General features: G+C 42.0%; 1 protein-coding gene across 3 annotated transcripts in view; it reads right to left on the reverse strand.

The window, feature by feature from the left end:
* Positions 1-2,601: 2,601 nt before the first annotated feature.
* Positions 2,602-20,699, reverse strand: part of LOC147035861 (extracellular calcium-sensing receptor-like) — a 56,092-nt gene continuing 37,994 nt past the window's right edge. Inside the window, exons 3-5 of one of the 3 annotated variants that reach the window (XR_015049158.1) lie at positions 18,686-18,817; positions 16,989-17,082; positions 2,602-3,319 (exon numbers count right to left, since the gene is read on the reverse strand). Coding sequence is in view for 2 of the 3 variants with exons in the window: in XM_085845510.1 (XP_085701636.1) it covers positions 17,057-17,082; positions 18,686-19,075 (416 nt within the window). In the remaining variant the exon portion in view is untranslated. Of the gene's footprint in view, positions 3,320-16,988; positions 17,083-18,685; positions 19,076-20,699 lie in introns of all 3 variants that reach the window. The other 2 variants (XM_085845510.1, XM_085845589.1) reach the window with 2 other exon arrangements.

Here is a 20,699-nt window from a genome sequence, read left to right on the forward strand (position 1 = left end):
AGTCTGTGTACAAAAATACACGAACTTCAATGGTTGGGAAGTTAGATCAACACCACATTCTTTGGGAATGTATGGATTACCAATAAGTGATGCCCTGCAAGCAATTCCTAAATCCTGGATGTGAATGAATATATAAAAAATAATAAAATAACAGCCCCGCTGGTATCGACAGCTGAATGATCATGAAATCAGTTGATTTTAAAAAGTCAGTTATAAAACATAATTTGAAAGTATGGATGATATGGTGATGTGAGATTGAAAGTTCTTTCTTCTTTCAGTAAATAAGGCCAGACTGAAACTGCACCATATTGAAAGAAAATCCACAGGAAGGTTAAACTCGTGTGAAAGTTTTAATCTTTCTTTTGCCAAACATAACACACATCATGAGCCATGCATGACATGGCCCTGATTTTGCCTTTCACAATTTTTTTTCAAACAAGATAAAAAACATTTATCTGTTTGAATTGATAAAAAAGTATGTCCATAAAAAAAACTGTCAAGTTGTGAATAAGCAGGTTATTATAATGAAGAGGTGGATTCCCTTTGTTGTGTGAGATTTATAAGATGGACAAGTTATTTTTCCTGTGAAGCAAGTACCAATTATGATTAACATACATTCATTCTATTCTCTGATAAGAATGCCAATCTTTGTGTAATTGTTAAAAAAAACGGTTGTTGCTAATGGGGCGAAATAATTAGGCGGTGTATAGATACCAGCCAAGCTACTCACCCAGGGAATGAGGAGGGGGGAGAGTTAATGGGATAATCAAAGGCTTTTTAGATGCTGAGTTGTGAATAATATAAAACGCATTAAAAGGAAGATTAAAAATTTTTAAATTCTTGCTCTCCCCCTCTCTTCTTTATTTTGATAAAACTGTCCATGGTATGCATTAGGCATGGGCCATGCCAAAAAATAAACTCTCCTCGTTTGCATACTCTCCGATTCCTCATATCTCAAGTACTCCTTCTAATTTGGGCTTATCATTTACTCGGCATAGTTGCAATAGCTCATCTGCAGTGTTTGCAGTTTCGCTATGAGTTCCCACGTAAATGTACCCATACACAAAGCTTCCTTCCCAATTTTTTTTGTCACAAACATTCCTGGAAGTTCCCTGAATCCACCGTGATTGGTTTCATTAAAATCTGTTAATCCATTCTCAATTTAGTAAACAACGGATTGCTGGGAGATCCTGCCCTCCGTGCAGGGATAACCAGCATCGTAAATTGGCATTTGCAGTTTTTCTGCATGTGTCCATTTACATGTACACATCCAGAAAGCTTCCTTCACCTTTGTTTTTGTCACAAACCTTCCTGTGAGGTCCTTGAATCCACCATCATAGGTTTCATTGAAATCTGATAATCTGTTCACAAGTTATAGCATGACAAACAGACAGAAAGACACAGCTCCTCTTGCAATATAGACAAATAAATGGAACACATAAACAATTGTACATTTATTTTATTTTAGAGAGGATACTGTAGTAAATGAAAAACTAGGAAAAAAAAATACATAAAATGTCATTGCAACCGTTGTTTTAGTAATTTTGCTGTACGGAGTTAAATGGCTAACCCATATTTATTAACAACTAAAATGGCCACCAGTCTACCAGTCGGCCATCTTGGATTTAATCTCAAAAATAAATGACGTGCTAATGCAAGTCATCATTCTTTATCTGTGTGCAAAGATTGAACAACACAGGTAAATGCAGGTCCGAGTATAAGGATGAGTTCAATCCTCACTTTCTAAACAACTAAAATGGCTGCCAGTCTACCAGTCAGCCATCTTTGATCAGATCGCAAAATACAGTGAGTGGTAAGTGTCTACAATCATGTACTATGTTTGTTCCAAGTTTGAACAAAATCGGACCAGGCATGTCTGAGAAATGGTTGGGGACACGTTTAAGTAACAAAATGGCCGCAAGTTGGCCATCTTGGATCTGATCTCAAAATATAAAATGAAATGCATATGGAAGCCATCATTCTTTATCGGTGTGCCAAGTTCGAACAACATCGGAAAATGCATGTTCGAGAAATATTTGAGGAAGTGTTCTCTAACGGGTTATTTTACAACTAAAATGGCTGCCAGTCGGCAATCTATGATCGCAACATGAAACAAAATGATGTGTGCATGTCTACCATCATGCGTTGTCTTTTTGCCAGGTATGAATAAAATCAGTCCTTACATGTCCGAGATATGGTTGCAGATGCACGCACACACGGACACAAAAATCACGACCAAATTAATAAGCTCCGGTTTCAGACCAAATCTAACGTGGGCTAATAAAATACACAATGACACCAACCCACACTACAAATCCCCAACTACTACCTCAAACATTGACATCTTCATACAGTTGTTACTCTGCCACCTATAACAAAAATTTCAAAAGATGTTGTGATGGCAATCCGTAAAAGAATTGTGGTGTTGTATTGGGGTGTCATTCTTACCTTGCCATTCCTTACAATTCCTTCCTACCTTGTTTGGTTCGTTTTTGGGGATCCATCCCGACATATTTTTTCATTAAAAAAAAGTTTTTCCCCCACTTGTAAATAAATGATTGGTACAGAAAACTATTCCATATTTATTTTATTTGTTTTATTTCAGTGAGGATTGTGTAGCACAAGGGAAAAAATACACAACCAAGAATGCCATAAGCAATGGCAATGATTGAAAAAGCCTGAATCACAACTAGAAACTTCCCTTGGGTGCTGTAGTAAGCTGGGACAAAAGCTAATCCCACCATGAAGCCAAAAATGATCCCAAAAGAGATAAACCTTTGATTATTATTGTGTGAAGTTATAGTTCTTGCTTTAAGAGAAAGGCAGAGGCACAACCCTGCGAGAATTCCTAAATAAACCAATGCACAAACATCACACATTGTTATTCCAGAACATTCCATCAAAATCATTCCAATACGAGCCTCCACGTTCATGTGGACTCGAGATTTCCCAACAATCACCAAAACAAAACACAGTGCAATCTGTGGTAATGTACACAGACCCACTACTTTGTGGGAAATCAAAGAATAAATTTCAAATTTTTTACAAGTGACGATACCTGCAATATGAACCAAAGTGAACAACATATTTCTTCACAATATAAGGGATACATATAATATGCAAGTAAAGATATTACATTATATACATAATAACACCAGAAATATAAAGGAAAAACAAAATAAGTCCAAAAATGTTGGAATCCCGATAATCAGAAAATTGATTTCTGCGATGAAGAAGCGATCGTCAAAGGGTAAGCCTCCCCTGGTTCTCACAATCCAATGAGAGCTATATTCTTTTCGTTCTGCCATATGACCTTGACCTTCAACAAAAAGGGATAGAGTGTAAATTAAGAAATATGTGTCCCCATCTACAATCTCTCCAAAAAACTCACAATTCGAGAAAATCAGAGAAAATTTATTCAAGTTATGATCAAAAAGATGTTTTCTGTTTGTGGTCACAATCCAAAAAACAGACATCAAGGAAACTAATAAATTATCAAATGCACAACTTCAGTGCAGGTTCACAAAGGTTATGTAAGGATATCTTGGAAGGCCAAGTGGTCTTTGAGAGTCTGCATTGGCAAAAGCGGTTTATAGTTTTTCAGACCACCATTTAACATTGACATTTTCCTGGAGGGGTATGATTTAAATTAGATGTAACTGTGCCTTTCTCTTGGCTATCCAGGGAGGGAAATTTCGTTCGAAATGGGAAAAACTTTGGTCCGGTAATTGTGAAAAATGTGAAGATGTCTATAATTATGACATGACCTTAAAATTAGTTCAAAGTCAAAAAAATGGGTACAAAAGGACATTGATGGGCTGGAAGGGTGGCTCATTGATTGTAGTAATTTGGTGAGAAGGGTAACCCAGTGCTTAGTGTGCATTGGGCCCTGGGCAGTGACCGATTTTGAGCTTGGAGATACAGGGGAAGCACAAGGTGGATCAAATACCCCAAAATGGACTCAAGTGTCATGTGCCTGGAAGAGCACGAGTGAAGGAGGCCAGGAAGCCCCCCTCCATGACTCTAATTCAGGAGAGTAGCTCAGAGAGGGGATGACATCAGTAGCACAGGCTGACATTTTGAGTGAAGCAGGGAGGACCTGTGAGGAGAGCCACGTTGCCCGGCCATGATATTGCGCAGAGGAACGGAAGTAAAATTGGAGGGTGAGGCACAAACTTGTTGGAGCACCAACACGTGGGAAGACGAATAAATTGGTTAGGGGTGGAACTACTGTGGAGGAGGTTAAAGTTAAAATAAGTGTTTTTTAGAATTTGAGGATAGAGTGGGGATGCTCTCCCTTTGTAGCTTTTTTAAATGTCTTTGGCTGTTGGAGGAACGGAATCGGGTAATTAGGTTTCGCAGACTCATTATGTTGCAAATTGTTAGTATAGGGGTTGGAACACCCCCATCAGGCTACTCTGCTTTGTGGAGCCACACCACCTCATCCTATTTATAATGTTATGTGCTTTAGTTTTCCTCCTTGGAGTTCAGATTAGTTCATGGGATTAGTTGGTCTGGGAGGTATACATTCATGTGGAAGGGTTTAGAGAAGCAAGAGTTAGCACAGAGGGATAAAAGGAGCAAGGGTATAGCTAGTTTAGAGGGATTAGCAGGGTGGATAGATCAGGTTAGGTTGAGTTGGGGCTAAAGCTGGCCACCTGATCTGTTGCAACCACACATTTCTGCCCAATGACAGGACGAGTAGCACACCGAGACCTGCCCATCACATCTACCAGTCCTGTTGTTTGTCTTAGCTTGCCTTGTTTTATCATGCCTTGACAGCCATTCCTGTTCTGTTTTGCCTTGCCATCTCCTGTATCACCATGCCTTGATCACTCATCTGCTGTGCTTTTGTCATGAGGCCATTTGAGGGCTGAAGAGTTATTTTGCAGGCCGATGGGCCACCTGCTAATTTGAGGAAAAAGAAGGGCTCAATTATTTTGTTCAATGTGGCCCAGGTGGGCCAAGAAAACTACCACGGTGACCAAGAAGACTCCCACGTTGAGCGGCCATGTGGTCCCATTTGCATTAGCCAGCCATGTGGGCCTTGTTATTCATCATTGCGGACCATGAGGGCCAATGACTTGCCTCTTGCATTGAGCAGTGATGTGGGCCTTGTTGTTTTCTCATTGCGAGCCCTCCAGGCCAGAATAACTCCTTCATGAGCTGAGGCATAGGTACACAATGCTGGGGAAGGAATCAATGCTTGGTGGTGGGGGCAGCTCCAAGAGACTTATGTTTATAGGCTACTAGTAGAACAGCAGAAGGTACCCTCATGGTCTAGTTATTCCTTTCCCCAAATGTAAAAGTGCATTTGAATTTAGAGTTATAAAGTTTGTGTTTAGTGAGAGAACGTGCAGTCTTGGTTAAGCAATGCATATTTATTTCATTTTTCTGGTGTGGGAACATGAAATGTTGACTTGTATTTTCTTCTCCACTTGGGTTTAGGTTAAGGAAGGAGCTGTCTAGTCTGATAAGTGGAGCCCAACCACCCACCACCCCCAGGAATTCGAATGCAGCCTCAGGAAAGACTGAAGGAAGAAGTGAGGGAAGTGTTGCTGTTTTAGCACCTCGGGGGTAAAAGAGGGACACTCACATTGTGCAAACTAAGCTATTTAATTTACAGCAATAGTTTATACACTTAACATTGTCCCAATTAATATTGTTTTGTTTTATCATCATTTGAAACACTGGATGTGTCTGCACTATTAAAGAGGTGATGTGTGTGTCCGTGTGTGCGCAAGAAAGTTCCAGACCCATCTAAGCCTTTGGACCACTTTATTCCTTATGATCCCTTGACATTCAGAAGACACCTTAACACCCTAAGATGGTTTAGAACCCGAAGACACTTAATACCCCCCCCCCGCCAAGACCCTTATGAACCCCTAAAACCTTGCAATATCCTTAAGACCCCCAACCGTTAAGAACCCAAACCGTTAAGACCCCCAAGAACATCATGACCTCCCCAGACCATTAAGAATTACCCTTTAGAATTACATTTTAGAATTACATTTTAAAATTACAATTTAGAATTACCCTTTGTAATTACCCTTCAGAATTACAATTTAGAATTACCCTTTGTAATTACCCTTCAGAATTACATTTTAGAATTACATTTTAAAATTACAATTTAGAATTACCCTTTGTAATTACCCTTCAGAATTACAATTTAGAATTACCCTTTGTAATTACCCTTCAGAATTACAATTTAGAATTACCCTTTGTAATTACCCTTCAGAATTACAATTTAGAATTACCCTTTGTAATTACCCTTCAGAATTACATTTTAAAATTACAATTTAGAATTACCCTTTGTAATTACCCTTCAGAATTACACTTTAGAATTACACGTTAGAATCACCCTTTCGAATTACATTTTAGAATTACAATTTAGAATTACATTTTAGAATTACACTTGAGAATCACCCTTCAGAATTACATTTTAGAATTACAATTTTGACTTACCCTTTAGAATCACCATTTAGAATTACACTTTACAATCATCTATCTATAATTCCAGCAATGTGTGTGTCTGTCTGTGTGTGTCTGACTGTGTGTGTGTGTGTGTCTGTCTGTCTGTCTGTGTGTGTCTGTCTGTCTGTCTGTGTGTGTGTCTGTCTGTCTGTGTGTGTGTGTGTCTGTCTGTGTGTGTGTGTCTGTCTGTGTGTGTGTGTGTCTGTCTGTGTGTGTGTGTCTGTCTGTCTGTGTGTGTGTGTGTGTGTCTGTCTGTGTGTGTGTGTGTCTGTCTGTGTGTGTGGCTGTCTGTGTGTGTGTGTGTGTCTGTGTGTGTGGGTCTGTCTGTGTGTGTGTGTCTGTCTGTCTGTGGGTGTGTCTGGCTGCGTGTGTGTGTGTGTCTGTCGGTGTGTCTGTGTGTGTCTGTCTGTGTGTGTGTGTGTGTCTGTCTGTGTGTGTGTGTGTCTGTGTGTGTGTGTCTGTCTGTGTGTGTGTGTCTGTGTGTGTGTGTGTCTGTGTGTGTGTGTGTCTGTCTATGTGTGTCTGTCTGTCTGTGTGTGTCTGTCTGTCTGTGTGTGTCTGTCTGTCTGTGTGTGTGTGTGTCTGTGTGTGTGTGTGTCTGTGTGTGTGTGAGTCTGTGTGTGTGTCTGTCCGTGTGTGTGAGTGTGTCTCTGTGTGAGTGTGTCTGTGTGCGTGTGAGTGTGTGTCTGTGTGCGTGTGAGTGTGTGTCTGTGTGTGTGTGTCTGTGTGTGCGTGTGTCTGTGTGTGCGTGTGTGCGTGTGTGCGTGTGTCTGTGTCTGTGCGTGCGTGTGTCTGTGTCTGTGCGTGCGTGTGTCTGTGTCTGTGCGTGCGTGTGTCTGTGTCTGTGCGTGCGTGTGTCTGTGTCTGTGCGTGCGTGTGTCTGTGTCTGTGCGTGCGTGTGTCTGTGTCTGTGCGTGCGTGTGTCTGTGTCTGTGCGTGCGTGTGTCTGTGTCTGTGCGTGCGTGTGTCTGTGTCTGTGCGTGCGTGTGTCTGTGTCTGTGCGTGCGTGTGTCTGTGTCTGTGCGTGCGTGTGTCTGTGTCTGTGCGTGCGTGTGTCTGTGCGTGCGTGCGTGTGTGTCTGTGCGTGCGTGCGTGTGTGTCTGTGCGTGCGTGCGTGTGTGTCTGTGCGTGCGTGCGTGTGTGTCTGTGCGTGCGTGCGTGTGTGTCTGTGCGTGCGTGCGTGTGTGTCTGTGCGTGCGTGCGTGTGTGTCTGTGCGTGCGTGCGTGTGTGTCTGTGCGTGCGTGCGTGTGTGTCTGTGCGTGCGTGCGTGTGTGTCTGTGCGTGCGTGCGTGTGTGTCTGTGCGTGCGTGCGTGTGTGTCTGTGCGTGCGTGCGTGTGTGTCTGTGCGTGCGTGCGTGTGTGTCTGTGCGTGCGTGCGTGTGTGTCTGTGCGTGCGTGCGTGTGTGTCTGTGCGTGCGTGCGTGTGTGTCTGTGCGTGCGTGCGTGTGTGTCTGTGCGTGCGTGCGTGTGTGTCTGTGCGTGCGTGCGTGTGTGTCTGTGCGTGCGTGCGTGCGTGTGTCTGTGCGTGCGTGCGTGTGTGTCTGTGCGTGCGTGCGTGTGTGTCTGTGCGGGCGTGCGTGTGTGTCTGTGCGTGCGTGCGTGCGTGTGTCTGTGCGTGCGTGCGTGTGTGTCTGGGCGTGCGTGTGTGTGTGTCTGTGCGTGCGTGCGTGTGTGTCTGTGCGTGCGTGCGTGCGTGTGTCTGTGCGTGCGTGCGTGTGTGTCTGTGCGTGCGTGCGTGTGTGTCTGTGCGTGCGTGCGTGTGTGTCTGTGCGTGCGTGCGTGTGTGTCTGTGCGTGCGTGCGTGTGTGTCTGTGCGTGCGTGCGTGTGTGTCTGTGCGTGCGTGCGTGTGTGTCTGTGCGTGCGTGCGTGTGTGTCTGTGCGGGCGTGCGTGTGTGGCTGTGCGTGCGTGCGTGTGTGTCTGTGCGTGCGTGCGTGTGTGTCCGTGCGTGCGTGCGTGTGTGTCTGTGCGTGCGTGCGTGTGTGTCTGTGCGTGCGTGCGTGTCTGTGCGTGCGTGTGTCTGTGCGTGCGTGTGTGTCCGTGCGTGTGTCCGTGCGTACGTGTGTCTGTGCGTGCCTGTGTGTGTGTCCGTGCCTGTGTGTGTCTGTGTCTGTGTGTGTCTGTGTCTGTGTGTGTGTGTGTCTGTGTGTGTGTGTCTGTTTGTGTGTCTCTGTCTGTGTCTGTGTGTGTGTCTCTGTGTGTGTCTATGTCTGTGTGTGCGTGAGTGTCTGTGTGTGTGTGTGTGTGTGTGTCTGTGTCTGTGTGTGTCTGTGTCTGTGTGTGTCTGTGTCTGTGTGTGTCTGTGTCTGTGTCTGTGTGTGTCTGTGTCTGTGTGTGTCTGTGTCTGTGTGTGTCTGTGTCTGTGTCTGTGTGTGTCTGTGTCTGTGTCTGTGTGTGTCTGTGTCTGTGTGTGTCTGTGTCTGTGTGTGTCTGTGTCTGTGTGTGTCTGTGTCTGTGTGTGTCTGTGTCTGTGTGTGTCTGTGTCTGTGTGTGTCTGTGTCTGTGTGTGTCTGTGTCTGTGTGTGTCTGTGTCTGTGTGTGTCTGTGTCTGTGTGTGTCTATGTCTGTGTGTGTCTGTGTCTGTGTGTGTCTGTGTCTGTGTGTGTCTGTGTCTGTCTGTGTGTGTCTGTGTCTGTCTGTGTGTGTCTGTGTCTGTCTGTGTGTGTCTGTGTGTGTCTGTGTGTGTCTGTGTGTGTCTGTGTGTGTCTGTGTGTGTCTGTGTGTGTCTGTGTGTGTCTGTGTGTGTCTGTGTGTGTCTGTGACAGCTGTTTCTCGACAACCGCTGGTCTGATCTAATTGAAACTTGCCAGATATATTGCTGGGGACCTGAGGATGTGCCTTTTCAAGGTTTGATATTAATTGGACAAGTGCTTCCCAAGTTATGGCCATTTATTTACCAACCAATGACAATACACATTGTTGCGTGGGCGTGGCCGATGGGGAAGCGAAGCTCAGCCGCATTCCCCATTACGGGTTACAATGTACGGACTTCCGGAGAGTGATGACTTGGTGTATTCTAATAATTTCTCGATTTCTTCTGCGCATTTATAGATAAACACAATGCCGCAAGTTATGATCGTTTTCATATTAGACGGTGCATAAATTTCGGTAACATCAGAGTGCTGGTATGCTCCAAACCAGGAAGTAATTTTTTTTCCCCTCTTCTCTTCTCTTTTTGTTTTTTCTTGCGAGGACATTGCGAAAAGGCAAAATATGTTGGCGAAAATTGAATAATTGGCCATTAAAACCTAAATTGCGAGTCAACGTAACTGTGATATGCGAACCTCCGCGCCACCCACGTACGGGCACGCGAGAGCGAAGAAACGGCCTGTCTGGTTGTTGTTTGTTGCTCGCAGTTTGAATATTTATTTATTAATTTTTTTTTTCCTTTTTTTTCTTTTTTACGGGCAGCCGCGTTCCCTATTACGGGTTACAACGTACGGGCTTCCGGATAATGAAGACTTCATGTATTCTAATAATTTCTCGATTTATGCGCATTTATAGATAAACACAATGCCCCAAGTTATGATCGTTTTCATATTAGACGGTGCATAAATTTCGGTAACATCAGAGTGCTGGTATGTTCCGAAGCAGTAAGTAAATTAATTTTTTGCACGGTTTTTTTTCGTGTATTATAATAATTTCTCGATTAGTTATGCACATTTATAGATAAACACAATGCCCTGAATTATGATCGTTTTCATATTAGACGGTGCATAAATTTCGGTAACATCAGAGTGCTGCTCTGCTCTGAAGCAGGAAGTAAATTATTTTTTGCACGTTTTTTTTTTTTCTCCTCTTTCCTCTTCTCTTTGTGTTTTTCCTTGCGATAAAAGGCAAAATACGTTGGCGTTAATTGAATAATTGGCCATTAAAACTAAATTGTGAATAATCGTAACTGCCATATGTGAACTTCCGGACAGTGAGGACTTCACTTCCGGATGGTGACGATTACTGTATTCTTTCTCGATTCTTTCCTTCTTGATTTCTGTACTTTCTTGATTTTCTCAAACCCAATACCCCAATCCAGTCAGTGACGATTACTGTATTCTTTCTCGATTTTTTTTTTGATTTATCGACTTACTGTATTCTTTCTTTCTCGATTTCTGTACTTTCTTAAACACAATGCCCCAATCCAGTCGTCGTTTACGAGAGCGAAGGAACGGCCTGTGTGTTTGTTGTTTCTGGCACATGGTTTGAAAGTTTTTTTTTTTTTTTTGCATGTACGGCCACGCACGTACGGGCACGTGAGAGCAAAGGAACGGCCTGTGTAGTTGTTTCTGGCATGCGGTTTGAAAGTTTTTTGTTTTGTTTTGTTTGCACCTACGGGCACGCACCTACGGGCTTGCACAAGTTCTTTAGAATGACACTTTGGAATTCCACTTTAGAATTACCCTTTAGAATTACACTTTAGAATTACATTTTCAATTACATTTTAGAATTACACTTTAGAATTACATTTTCAATTACACTTTAAAATTACACTTTGGAATTACCCTTTACAATCACCATTTAGAATTACACTTTGGAATTACACTTTAAAATTACACTTCAGAATTAGACTTTAGAATTACACTTTAAAATTACACCTCAGAATTACACTTTATAATTACCCTTTACAATCACCCTTTAGAATTACACTTTGGAATAACACTTTAAAATTACACTTCAGAATCACCCTTTCGAATTATACTTTAGAATTGCAAATTAGAATTACCCTTTGGAATTACAGGTTTAAATTACCCTTTAGAATTACACTTTGGAATAACACTTTGGAATTACCGTTTAGAATTACATTTTAGAATTACACTTTAGAATTACCATTTAGAATTACACTTGAGAACAGATTAGCATCACACTTTCGAATTACACTTGAGAATTATACTTTAGAATTACCCTTTCAAACTGATTGGCATCACACTTCAGAATGCCCTGTCATTCTGGCCTCAAAACAGCACTGACACTAAAAGGGCACTCGGTAGAGCACTGTCCACCAAATTTCATCTCAATCCATCCACAACTTTTTGATATATCCTGTACACAGACAAACAGACTAACAGACATAAAGGGCTGAAAACATAACCTCCTTCAGCTTCGGTCGTAGAGGTAAATCACGAAATAATGTTGCCTGTAAATGTAATAACTCCAATAAAGTCGGATCTCATTGTTTGGTCAAATGTATTATTGCAGACATCGACAATCCTTAATAATTTTTTTTATCAATATGTCATCCATGTTAGGCAATACCTGTGCTGCATTCCATGATGAATATCAAGGGAACAATTCCCAACCTGGCCTCCAAAGCCAGTCACCAACTGGTCATCCTCTGTCATGCAAAGTCCTTCCTTGGCCCACCTGACCTGACCAGCACCTGACCACATACAAAGCTTTTGTCCACAGCCTGATGGAGTAATGCTCTCCCCTCTTGGCTGGTGCTCCTTCCTGTCACCTTTCTTGGCTTCACGCTGTGGAAACCAAGGCATTTAGGATCATTAGTATCTCACGGGATGAGGCTGAGTCTTTGGGCCTCTCACTCTCTCACCGTAGGCAGGTCAGTGGCCTTTCTGTCTTCAACTGTCTCCTCTCTGGTCTCGCCCCTCTGCTCTGTCTATGATATGCCTCCCCATATTTCTGCAGGGAGCTCAAGGTCCGCCAATAACCCCCTTCTGGTAAAACTGCCAAAATCACTTATCACTGCTCACCTTCACTCTTTCATTTCTCTTTTTTCCTGCCTTAGGAATAAAATCTCACACTCTCTTCAATCCAATTTTTCCCTCCAGGTCTTGAAAACAGCTGTTCACCACCACCTATTATCTTCCCCCATCCAAATCCTTGATCTTTTCTACCCCCGTTCATCCACCCCAAACGCACCTCCATCAAATTATCTGCTTTCCTTCCTGAAAGTCCTTGTAATATCCATCTTGTATACCCCGTGTTCCCAGACCCATCCCTCTCCCTTCCCCACATCTCCTAATGTCTCTTTTCCCCACTGTTTTGTCCTTCCCTCTCCCGCCCCTCTTGTCTCATGCCCTTTTTGTTGTGTGTTGTGTGATAGCTCTTATTCGAGCCTCGACAAAGTATACAAAATAAAAAATAAAAATATAAAACAAGATAATGCTATTTTTTTCACATGTCAGAATTGCACGTGTCAGTTTACTCACAGCCAAACTAGCTACAGATGCGTGCGTGTGTGTGTGTGTGTGTGTGTGTGTGTGTGTGTGTGTGTGTGTGTGTGTGTGTGTGTGTGTGTGTGTGCCACTGTAGGGGGTGATGCAATCACCCAGATGAGCAATGAGCTAGCACAGTATAAAACTTGCTTTTCACACGATCTGCCACAAATGCTTTCACATGCACCACACGACCAGAGCGCAAAAGTTTCTGCACTGCAAACCAATTTGTTTGTTGTAGGTGCCCTCGTGAATATTATATAATAGGTGTGTAAAACAGTGGAGTCCTGCTCTAAGGGGAAGAATCACGTTTCAGGAATGATATTTCCACAATATTTAACGATTTGTTTTTCACGAAAACGTTTAAAAAAAAAAGGTGCACAAATGCATCTAAGCAAAGCACCCACATCTCAACGACACCAACAGATCCATGCAATGCAAAAAATAAAAATAAAAAGCATTGCATGATTCAAGTGAACTACATCTGGTGCACTATTTCCATTCATCTCCCACCATTGTGTTATAATGCTTGCATTTTAGTAATAAAGTGATTGAATTTTGTTAAATATGGCATCAAAACACCCAGCTGATATTAATGTTGCTTCTGAAAACAAAGTGTCTCGTAACCCTGTCCATGTGTAACACTAACCTTAACTACCCAATAGAATAGCGTTTCTCAACCTTTTTACCCTTGTGGAACCCTTGAAATAGTTTTCATGTCTCAGGGAACCCCTGCATAAAAATTATTATATACCATTATTAATATCTAGCTCTTTTATATTTTTATCATAGTTCACATGGTAAATATAATAGATTTTTTTCGGATACCTGGTTTAAGGAAAAAATGACCCCCTTTTTGTCAAATTTATTGGCTGTTATTTGGGTTGTGCTGCTTGGTCAATTAAAACACGTCATTTTTGAAAGCGTTTGTCAACCCTGAGTCTGTTTGACAATTAAAAAAACACACCTCCTGTAACTTCAGAAAGAAAACTTAAACAAATAAAGCTGAAGCAATAAAGGTAAACAGAAGAACACAGAGAGAGACAGAGAGACAGAGAGACAGAGAGACAGAGAGACAGAGACAGAGAGACAGAGAGACAGAGAGACAGAGAGACAGAGAGACAGAGAGACAGAGAGAGACAGAGAGAGACAGAGAGAGCCAGAGAGAGACAGAGAGAGACAGAGAGAGGCAGAGAGAGGCAGAGAGAGACAGAGAGAGACAGAGAGAGACAGAGAGAGACACAGAGACAGAGACAGACAGACAGAGAGAGACAGAGAGACAGAGAGACAGAGAGACAGAGAGAGAGAGAGAGAGAGAGAGAGAGAGAGAGAGAGAGAGAGAGAGAGAGAGAGAGAGAGAGAGAGAGAGACTTCGTGCTAGGAAGCACAGAGAAGATAGATGGACACCGTGCATGCGTCCCGTACTTGAGTCAGTCACTCAATGATACACGAATCCGCGGCGAACAGGACGTCCACTAACCAGTGAGGGCGGTTTCACACTGGCGCCATATAGACATCGTTAAATACATTCCCTATGGTTGTTATAATTGTAAACAAGTGGTGCCAGGCACAACAAACCCACCCATTTAAGGCATAAAGTTATTTTGGGGATCAAATTTAAATTTGATACATCCTTAGCCTGAATGTTCATTATAAGGAATAGAATAAGGAATATTTTAGTCTGAGTTTGAAGTCAATTAAACCATTTTTGACGAAGTTATGAGCGAAAAACGATTTTGACCTTTTCGTGACCTGACCTTGACCTTTGACCTCATTGGATCCAAAAGTTAATGGGGTCGTCCGAGGTTCATTACCCACCTGTGGATACAATTTAACAGTGTTTGAGCCAGCCGTTTTCCCGTGAAGTTGTATTTTCGTAACCATGTTTTAGTTTTAATGGAAAATTTGTAATTTTGACCGATGACCATGACCCCCAAAACATCGGACACGACCGATCTTCACAAATATGCATTTTTCACTATAGGAATGGGTAGGATTATAAGTGACAAATATAATAAGGATCACTATAAGCTTAGTTTGAAGTAAATCAGATCATTTTTTTTGACGAAGTTATGAGCGAAAAACGATTTTGATCTTTTCGTGACCTTGACCTTTGATCCAATTGGACCCAAAAGTTAATGGGGTCGTCCAAGGTTCATTGCCCACCTGTGGATTAAATTTGATAGTGTTTGCTAAAGCCATTTTGCTGTAAAGTTGCTAACAGACAGACAAACAAACAAACAAACAAACAGACAAACAAACCGGACGATTACAATATCCCGCTCCCTTACTCAGGGGGGGTGGGATAATAAAATAAGAGGTTGAAGCCTCTATTGTAATAAATAATAACCAAAGAGTTTCCAACAATATGCCGTTCGTGTATAGTAAAATTACGAATATTAAATCAAACAAAAAATACTCAAAAATATATTAGCCTATTTATTACTGTTTCTCGTGGAACCCCAAGCGAGCTCTTGCGGAACCCTAGGGTTCTGGGGAACTCCGGTTGAGAAACACTGCAATCTGGAGTGAACAAATTAGGATTTCTTATCAAACCTCCACCTCTTCTCACTAACTTAGACAAATTAGAGGAGATTTGATCACTCTACCAGATCCTGCACAGAGAACTCCATGTCATTTGAAGAACTACCTTGTCTTAGTTGGGAAGACCTCCTTTGTGGTCACTCCTGGAAACTGACCAAACCTGTGGCCCACTACAGGAGGAGAGCAGTCTTCTTTACTGATTGACTGGTTAAAATGTGTTGAGAGGACTTGACGAAAAAGCTGTTCAATCACTGTCTATCAATCTATTCAAAAAGAGTTTAGACATGTGGTCCCATCATTGTTGAAACAGAAGTGCGCTGCTCTCCTGTCCAACTTCTCATCCTACCTGACCTGAAAAAGTATAACACTGGAGCAAAAATGAAGGTGATAAGGTGCTTCGATCCAGGTGTTCGGGCCATGGATATTGCACATGACTTGGCACTTCCTCCAACCATGGTGACAGCAATTTTTAAACTTTCCTTCCAAATTCGAGCTCCTAACCAAAATGTAACACCTTTGACTCCAACTTAGATGAAATGTAGTAGAAGCAATGTGATGGAGCGAATGGAGAGACTGTTGTCCATGTGGATTGAGGACCAAAACGAGAATCATATGTCCCTGAGCCAGCTGGTTATTATGGAAAAGGCAAGAAATTTGTAAGAAAAATTAAAACAACAAGAAGGTGAAAGTTCAACAGTGGAAAATTTGACAGTGAGCCAAGGTTGGTTTGAGAATGTGAGTGTGGACATACAGGCAGCGGATGATTTCTCCATCATCATCGTCATATCAGCGCCCAGGTGTTCCCATAAAATCTGTGCTAAGGTCATGTCACAGATTTTTGTCACCAAAAAAGCCCGCAGAGAGGACTAGCACAGCGATCATGCAGAGAGTGGGACTGGAGTGGAACATGGTGGTTCTGGATCAGTGGGACGTTGGAGCCAGAATGTTCAGGCAGTGCTAACTGAGTTGAGTTTAAGCTGAGCTAAGAAGCTGAGCAAGGTGTACAGCAGCTCGTCTTGTCCCCATCTTCTTCTATCCTTATCTCACATCTCCATCTTGCCCCTCATCCATCTCTCCATTCAGATCAGAAGCATATTTGGTGCCAAGTGACAGAATAAGGATTCAATGGTGCAGGTGTCACTTCAGGGAAAATGCGGAATGGGATACCATGCTTGGGTGTACATTTCTGACTGAAAACTGCTTGTGAATTTGCCGGTAAATGTGTGTGTTGCTTCAGTAAAAATTGCTTCAAAATAATTGGCGCCCTGACTTATTCTATCCATTTTGATGGTGCTGTTAGGCAGCTGTCTGATTGAAGAGCTCAACTTACTTCTAGATTGCAGATTCAGTTGCGCAACATTGGTTCGCTCGGCCAACTAATTAAGATATGCCGAGTGACTGTTGGCATGAGACTTGCTCGTACTCGGCCTTCTTTGTATGGTAGCATGACTCTTGACGTGGGATCATGCCAGAAGCTCTGGGGCGACTTCCTATTGTGGTCTTTAAAGATGCGCCATCCTCTTTGAGCTATCTGGAGGTGACGTCTGTCACAAAATATCTATCTATAATAACAAATGGGTCATTGTGTCAATGTGTTTGTCTCCTCCATTACCGTGAAACCCAGCAGCCAGAAACTTTGCATGCACACTAAGGGAACTCCAAGGGAGTGCATGAATGAAAATTGGGTATTTGGATAAATTTAAGCACTCCTTTTGAAGATAATTAATGGGAATGTTCACCATGAAAAACCAAAACAACCTCACCAAGACGATGGTGCACCATCTTGCTCAGCCCGCTTTTTACCTCAAAGGGGACTTCAGCTTCAGGGGACACCAGAAGTCGTTGTTGTCTTTGCTTGCTCAAATATGTCCTTACTTGGAACAGGCTACAATGGTTTCTGCCCGAGAAAGTGCTCAAAATTATTTTTTTCACTTTATTCACCAACATCATCAAATGACCGATTTTCATACCAAAGAATCACTGTATACATCACGTTTGTCGGTGCTATAATTTTCAAACTGGGAGCTTAAAACAATCTATCTTCGAAAGAAAAGCAAATGAGATGCTGTCAATTGTGAAAATCGAAGATAATTCAAGTATATTGGATGGTCTTGTGCATTATTCTGTTTGTCGAACTGTCTCTGTCTGTTTGTTCATATGCCAATCGCTTTCAGGTCACAATTTTAAACTGATCTTCCAAAACTTCACCACCTGAGAGAATTCGTCAGAAGCAAGATGCCTATTGTTTTGAGGTCAAAAGGTCAACATCGGCCAAAGGTCAACAACTTTATCAAATTTCCAAAATCCTCAATTTTCATCCCATTGATGAGAAATTTGAAGAGGAAATGCATATTTGTTCATTGAATTTAAACACCAATTATATATTACTCAGGTAAACGTCATCCAAAAGGTCAACATAGGGCATTGGCATTGGGTCAACAACTTCAGTGGAATTTCTAAAATTATCAATTTTTATCCGATTGCCTTGAGATTTGAAGAGGATTTGCACATGTGGTCATTTAATTAAACCACCAACTATTTTAAAAGTCAAATTTGTTTGATGGATTTTGCAAGTATTGTTCTATGCACAACATCTTTCTTGTTTGTTCGTTTGTTTGTTTGTGACACTACTCTGAGCTCCCATAGTTAATCACAACAAAACTTTATCGGATCACATTTTTTTACCACGATGCACCTTACTAGGGTGCTATGCAGTCATTTTCTAGCAAATATTAACTTGTAAATGCATGAGAAATTGCCGTGGGTAGATCCACATGCAATATGCTTTCAAAAAGGTCAATTTTTTCGGATTTCAACTGTCGCTATATAATTGGTGAGAAATCAACTCTGATAGTCAAATATGGTATCAGAGGTGAAATAATAATAATAATAATAATAATAATAATAATAATAATAATAATACCATTCCTTTCATGCTGTAAAGGCACATAGGGGTGCCAAGGCAGTTTAATTGGCAAGAAGTACAGTCCTGGATCTGTCACCACTCCGACGCAGGTTACTCCAAATGGTTATTACGCCAGTACACCGTTACTCATTTTGCCAACCTCGGAAGGATGACATGCTGAGTCAATCCCACCTTGTGTTAATTCACTGGTAGGGGTCAAAATCAGGACCCTGAGGTCCCAAAATAGCCACCTCAATTGCTAAACCAATAACAGGCTTCCAACATTTGTGGGAGGATGAAGGGGAAGGCTGGAGGTGAGAGGATCAAGGGGAAGGGTGGAGGTGGGAGGATGAAGGGGAAGGGTGGAAGAGGGAAGGAAAAGCTGGAAGAAGGAAGAGGAAGGAGTGGAGGAGAGGAAAGGGTGGGTTGGGAGGAGGCAGGGGAAGGGGTGGGATGTGAGAGGAGGGACATGGCATTATTGCCCGGTAACACCAGGTACATTTGCTCGTATTCCATAAAAAATAAACATTCATACAATAAATAATATAAAACAATTGAAAAACAGAAGTGGTTGTTGCTGAAACTTCGTATTTACCTTTTATTCCATCAATTTCTTGCACAGTCATATCAAGAATGCAAATGACACACAGAGTGAGGAAAGTGAGAGTGAGAGCCACTCTCACCTGGCATACCAAATCTGTAGGTTTTCCCATGAAAAGGGAACTTCCTGAAAAACATCCAGCCACAGATACAAGCAGTGTAAAACTCACTGCAGTGTTTGCTTTGCTCTTCCCCAAGAACCTTTTGTATTGACATAATAACATTTTGATAAGAATTGTCAATAAAACACCAAGTACATTTATTGCCAAAATTGCAAGTGTGAGTGGTTCTGAGATTTCCAAGTACTCCACATCCATGGGCACACAGTCATTGTGCTGTTCATTTGACCAAAAGTAATTCGGGCAGTGAAGGCAATCCTGAGAATCTTTTGTGAGCAAACAAGAAAATTATATGTGAGGGATCAAGACAGTTAGAAGGTACAGTTGCACTGATCGCAACAAGGCTCAACGATCTTCAATGGAATGAATGTTGGTGCAACAATAATGTGAAGACATAGTTTATCATTTACAAGTAGAGCGGCCACTGGGTGGAGTGCATACCTCCACAAGATTTAGTTTTACGTTTTGTCTCCCACTGATAGGCCAGATCAGGATTCTGAACTGAACTAAAATATAATCTGCTTCTTCTTGTCACAAAACCAACTCACCCACGAAGTTTTATCCGAATCCGTCCATAACTTTTTTTCAGATATAGGACTATACATCATTTTAGCACAATTACTGAATAGTGATGAATCACTTAAAAAATATATCGGATCAGGATCCAGATTCCAATCTTCACCAAAATCAAAGCAGTTCTTCATTGTTTCATACACAACCTGCCCAACAAGTTTCGTCCAAATCCATCCACAACTTTTTAAAGAAATACTGCTTGATGTCGTTTTTGGCCCCATCTCGGAATGGTGAAAAATCACTTTAAAAATTCTCGAATTCAGATCCGGAATCGGATTTTCACCATTATCGAATCATTTCATTTGTTTCACATACTCATGTTCTCCATCAAATTTAGTTTGAATCCATCCACAACTTTTTGAAACATCTTGTTCACAAACAGATGACAAATCACTCGGTGAGCGACACTTGACAAAACAGAACAAAGTGTAATGGAACTTAGTAGAGCGCATACCGGCGCCAGGCTGAACAGTTTATGTTTTGTATCCTACTGATGGCCTATCCCAATCATCAACCTCGTTTTTTCATTACTCATCTAAAACTTTTGAGATAACATGATTTATATTTTTTTTGCCCAATCTCTCAATTGTATCAATTTGGCCTGTGTTGACCTTTTCACTGTAAAAAATTAATTGGTGGGTGAATTCATTGACCTGATCTGCAAATGCTGTTCAAATTTCAAGTTAATCAGAAGAAAATTGAGGATTTTAGAAATTGCACATAAGTTGTGTCAGGTCAAGCCAGATTAGATCTGTGGCTTGCGACAGGTTCCATGGTCAAATTGTCTGTGACTAGAGCCATCTCCTCCATCAGGTTTTCTGGTGAGGATGGTGGATGGATGGGGATACCCAGCAGGTTTAAAAACAAAACCTGTCAAAGGGTGGAGTAGCTCAGTGTTAGCCAACGGACATTGATTTATAGTCGCCCTGTCTGCGTACGACCTCCTGCAGTTGGGCAACTTTATTTTATGAGGGTGGTGCCCTGATTTGCACTCCGGTCACCGTGAAACCATTCGTTCTGCAAAACACATGAAAAACGCAAAGAAAACTGAAAACGCACTCCATGGGAGAACCCCCTTGTGCAGCTGTCCTTTGCTGGGCAGCTCATAAGATGACCGGAATGGGGCAAAGCCTTTGGGACCCCCCAATCTTTGCTGAAAGGAGGGAAACAACGCGGTAACATTTCCGAGTCAGATTGTGGGCGAGTGTGTCAGGGTGGTTCTGAGGTGTCGTCCACCAGACTGCGGTATCCTTGGGTTAACCTTAAGCGGTCCCTTGGAGTGGGTGCCTGGAATATCATCAACCATCTGTATCTGTT

Source organism: Eptatretus burgeri, chromosome 1, assembly GCF_056783735.1.
Source record: "Eptatretus burgeri isolate ZD-2024b chromosome 1, Ebu_testis_v1, whole genome shotgun sequence".
Lineage (NCBI taxonomy): Eukaryota > Metazoa > Chordata > Myxini > Myxiniformes > Myxinidae > Eptatretus > Eptatretus burgeri.